The sequence below is a fragment of the Phalaenopsis equestris genome, unplaced genomic scaffold (assembly GCF_001263595.1).
Source record: "Phalaenopsis equestris unplaced genomic scaffold, ASM126359v1 Scaffold000060, whole genome shotgun sequence".
NCBI classification, from domain to species: Eukaryota; Viridiplantae; Streptophyta; class Magnoliopsida; order Asparagales; family Orchidaceae; genus Phalaenopsis; species Phalaenopsis equestris.
Window position 1 is genome coordinate 380516 of NW_018164502.1, and position 3915 is coordinate 384430.

Sequence of the window (3915 nt, forward strand, 5' to 3'; positions counted from 1 at the left end):
CTAGAACTCCCGTCAACACGCATCATTCCAACTCATTCACACCATTCTTCGTTGACCTCAGACCTTGGCAAGCGTCTCTTTTGCCACGTTTCTAATCAAACAAGTTATCTCCACGTGTCACGCGGTGGCTAATCAAATACGGTGCAATTAAATCATCACCCTGTTCCCTCCCATCTCCTGTCATTCATGCTCTTTAACTCCCGAAAAACCATGGCCTCACCTTCTTCTCCTCGTTTTCTACCTCTTCCGTCCTCTGTCTGTTTTCCTCTGCAAAAATCCCAATACAGTCTGCGCTCGTCTTCATGCTGCAGTTGGCGGTAGTTGAAGCTTCGGAGGAGCAATGAATGCATTTACAGTCGGCGTCGGATTAATTGCAGAGTCGCCGTACAAAGAGACACAGATTGGTGTCAAGTGGTGGCGGAGAGATTATCTCCTCCCCATCGCTCGCCGGAGACTACTGCTCGGAGGCATTCGATGAAACCGCTCCTCGTTGGCACCGAGTCGCCGTACAAAGAGACACAGATTGGTGTCCAGTGGTGGCGGAGAGGTTATCTCCTCCCCATCGCTCGCCGGAGACTACTGTTCGGAGGCATTCGATGAAACCGCTCCTCGTTGGCACTCTTTCTCTTTTGGAAGCTTATCATGAGAGCTCTAGATCTTCTTCTTTTGCTGTTTGCGGTGATTAGGGTTGTGGAAGAGGCAGCGGCGGATGTCGTCGGAGAGAAGGAGATATTGTTGCAGTTTAAGGGGAATGTGACGGCGGATCCTCGCGGAGCGCTTGCATCGTGGGTAGATGGTGGGAATCCGTGCAGGGATTTCGCCGGAGTTACTTGCTCGGATGCGGGGTTCGTGGTGAAGATACTTATCCACGGATCCTCGCGGAGCGCTTGCATCGTGGGTAGATGGCGGGAATCCGTGCAGGGATTTCGCCGGAGTTACTTGTTCGGATGCGGGGTTCGTGGTGAAGATACTTATCCACGGGGCTGAGCTTAAGGGCACGCTGTCGTCCTCTGTTGCTGGACTAAGTGATCTTCAGATTCTCTCGCTATTCGGGAATCGTTTCTCCGGCGGTGTGCCGGTGGAGTATGGGGGGATTGAAACCCTAAGGAAGCTTAATCTCAGTCGTAATGAGCTCTCCGGTGGGATTCCGGCGTCACTCGGCAATATACCCTCGCTCCGTCTTCTGGATCTGGGCGGGAATTCCTTTTCCGGTGAGATTCCGGGCTCTTTGTTCAAGAACTGCTTCAGGACGAGATTCGTCTCTTTCGCACATAATCGCCTCTCGGGTTCGATTCCGACATCCATCGCAAACTGCTTCAATCTGGTCGGTTTCAACTTCTCGTTCAACAAACTTACGGGAGATTTTCCGCCGGAGATCTGCGCGCCTCCTGCAATCACATTCATTGCGCTGGGAAACAATTCTCTCTCAGGAACGGTTACGGATAAGATCTCATTCTGCCGGAGCTTGGAATTCTTCGATCTCGGAGGCAACTCGTTCTCCGGATCAGTGCCCTTTGATCTTCTTTCCCTCACAAACCTGAGTTACTTCAATGCTTCATTCAATCGCTTCCAAGGAATCATCCCGGAGATCGGTACCTGCAGCGATAAATTGAAGTACATTGATGTCTCCGGGAACGATCTAAGCGGAGCGATTGATCCCAGCATTGCCAATTGTGCTGGGCTGAGGTTCCTGGATTTAGGTTTTAATGAGCTAACCGGAAACATTCCGCATGAGATTGGATCGATCAAGTATTTATCAGTTCTCCGGCTGGGCAGCAACGCCATTACCGGAACAATCCCTTCTGAACTCGGAGAGATGGAGATGATCCAGGTTCTAGACTTGCACAATCTTCAGCTCTCAGGAGAAATTCCACCTTCCCTGACCCACTGCCAGTTCCTCCTCGAACTGTAAGCCCTGAACCCTGAACCAAAAAGAAATTCAAACCCTCAATATTCGAACTTCTCGTAGTTTTATCGCAGATTTCTCAATTCATTTTGTAGGGATGCATCAAGAAACAAACTACAGGGAGGAATCCCTGAGACGATTTCCAAAATGACCTTGTTGGAACACCTCGATCTTCATCACAACGAACTCAATGGCACCATTCCATCATCCCTCGGTCAACTGATCCGTCTTCAGTTCCTCGACCTCTCCCAGAACTTGCTCTCCGGATCCATCCCTCCTTCCCTCAGCAATCTATCCCTACTAACCCATTTCAATCTCTCCTACAATAATCTCAGCGGCGCCATTCCTTCTGCTCCATCAATCCAACAATTCGGCTCCTCTGCATTCTCCAACAACCCATTTCTCTGCGGTTCTCCCCTCAACATCCTCTGCGGCGGACACCGAAGAGCAAAAGTTCTGAGCGTTACTGTAATAATTGCCATTGTGGCGGCCGCCTTGATCCTTGCCGGAGTATGTGTGGTTGCAGTGATGAACCAAAGGGCTTACAGGAAGAAGAGTTTGGAAGAAGAGATGCTTGTTTCTGAGAGCACAGCTCCAGCTTCCACCAGTTCAAACATCATCATAGGAAAGCTCGTTCTTTTCAGCAAGAGCCTGCCGTCGAGGTACGAAGACTGGGAGGCTGGCACGAAGGCGCTGCTCGACAAGGACTGCCTGATTGGCGGAGGCTCCATCGGATCAGTCTACAAGGCGAGCTTCGAAGGCGGAGTAACCATTGCCGTGAAGAAGCTGGAGACGCTGGGAAAGATCAGAAACCAGGAAGAATTTGAGCAGGAAATGAGCCGACTTGGAGGTATGAGACATCCAAATCTGGTGGGTTTCCATGGATACTATTGGTCCTCCACAACGCAGCTGATTCTATCCGAATTCGTCCCCAATGGTAGCCTCCATCAACATCTCCATGATTCGAACTTCTCCAGCAGCAGCGGCGGCGGCCGAGGCCAGCTTTTTTGGTCCCGGAGATTCGATATAGCTCTCGGAACTGCGAGGGCTCTCGCCTATCTCCACCATGACTGCAAGCCACAAGTTCTGCATCTAAACATCAAATCCACCAACGTTTTGTTAGGCGAAGGTTATGAGCCTAAGCTGAGTGACTATGGGTTGATGAAGCTGCTGCCGATTCTTGGAAGCGGTGAGCTGACCAAGTTCCATACCGCCGTCGGCTACGTCGCGCCGGAATTGGCGTCACAGAGCTTAAGATACAGTGAGAAATGTGATGTTTATAGCTTTGGAATCATTCTTTTGGAGATTGTGACGGGGAGGAAGCCTGTGGAGAGCCCTGGAGCGACACAGGTGGTGCTGCTCCGTGATTTTGTACAGGGAGCTTTGGATGATGGAGCTGTTTCGGATTGCTTTGATAGGAGCCTGAGGAGATTTTCGGAGAGGGAAGTGATTCAGGTGCTCAAGTTGGGACTTTTTTGTGCCGACGATGCTCCGGCGAAGAGGCCGAGCATGGGGGAGGTGGTTCAGTTTCTGGAATCCATCAGGTCCGGCAACTCCTGATACTTGTGATGAGATAAGCAGACTCTGAAGTTGATCGGAGGCTTGCAGGAAGGCATTTTTTTTCTTAGAATTGGAGTGAAGTGGTTTTAACTTTAAAGATTCTTTTGTCAAATGTTTGTTTTGTTTTAACATTATTATTGCGATTTGTTTTTGTGGAAAAAAAAAATCATTTTTTTGTTGTAATAAAAGATGGCTCTTTGTTGTTTCACTTTCACCATTTTTTGCAGTTGCATAAAAAATGAATTTTGATGGTTGTATGTTTTCTATGATTAATAGCCTTATAGTTAAAATAAAATTAAGTGTTGAGAGTTTTTATGGATTGAATATGTGGTAGTTGCTTTGTTTTGAAATAAGATTTATTTTTATATTTAATGGCCCCAATACTAACAAAGGCTAATTTGGCTTTGTTAATGACTTAATTTCATTTGCATAAACATATACTTAATACA

The 3915-nt window shown here is 48.3% G+C and overlaps 1 protein-coding gene across 1 annotated transcript; it reads left to right on the forward strand.

The window, feature by feature from the left end:
* Window positions 1-502: 502 nt before the first annotated feature.
* On the forward strand, window positions 503-3508 carry LOC110019508 (probable LRR receptor-like serine/threonine-protein kinase At1g12460). Its single transcript, XM_020717186.1, has 3 exons — window positions 503-796; window positions 903-1908; window positions 2002-3508. The coding sequence occupies exons 1-3, from the start codon at window positions 643-645 to the stop codon at window positions 3464-3466; spliced, it is 2625 nt and encodes an 874-aa protein (XP_020572845.1). The 5' UTR covers window positions 503-642; the 3' UTR covers window positions 3467-3508.
* Window positions 3509-3915: the final 407 nt, after the last annotated feature.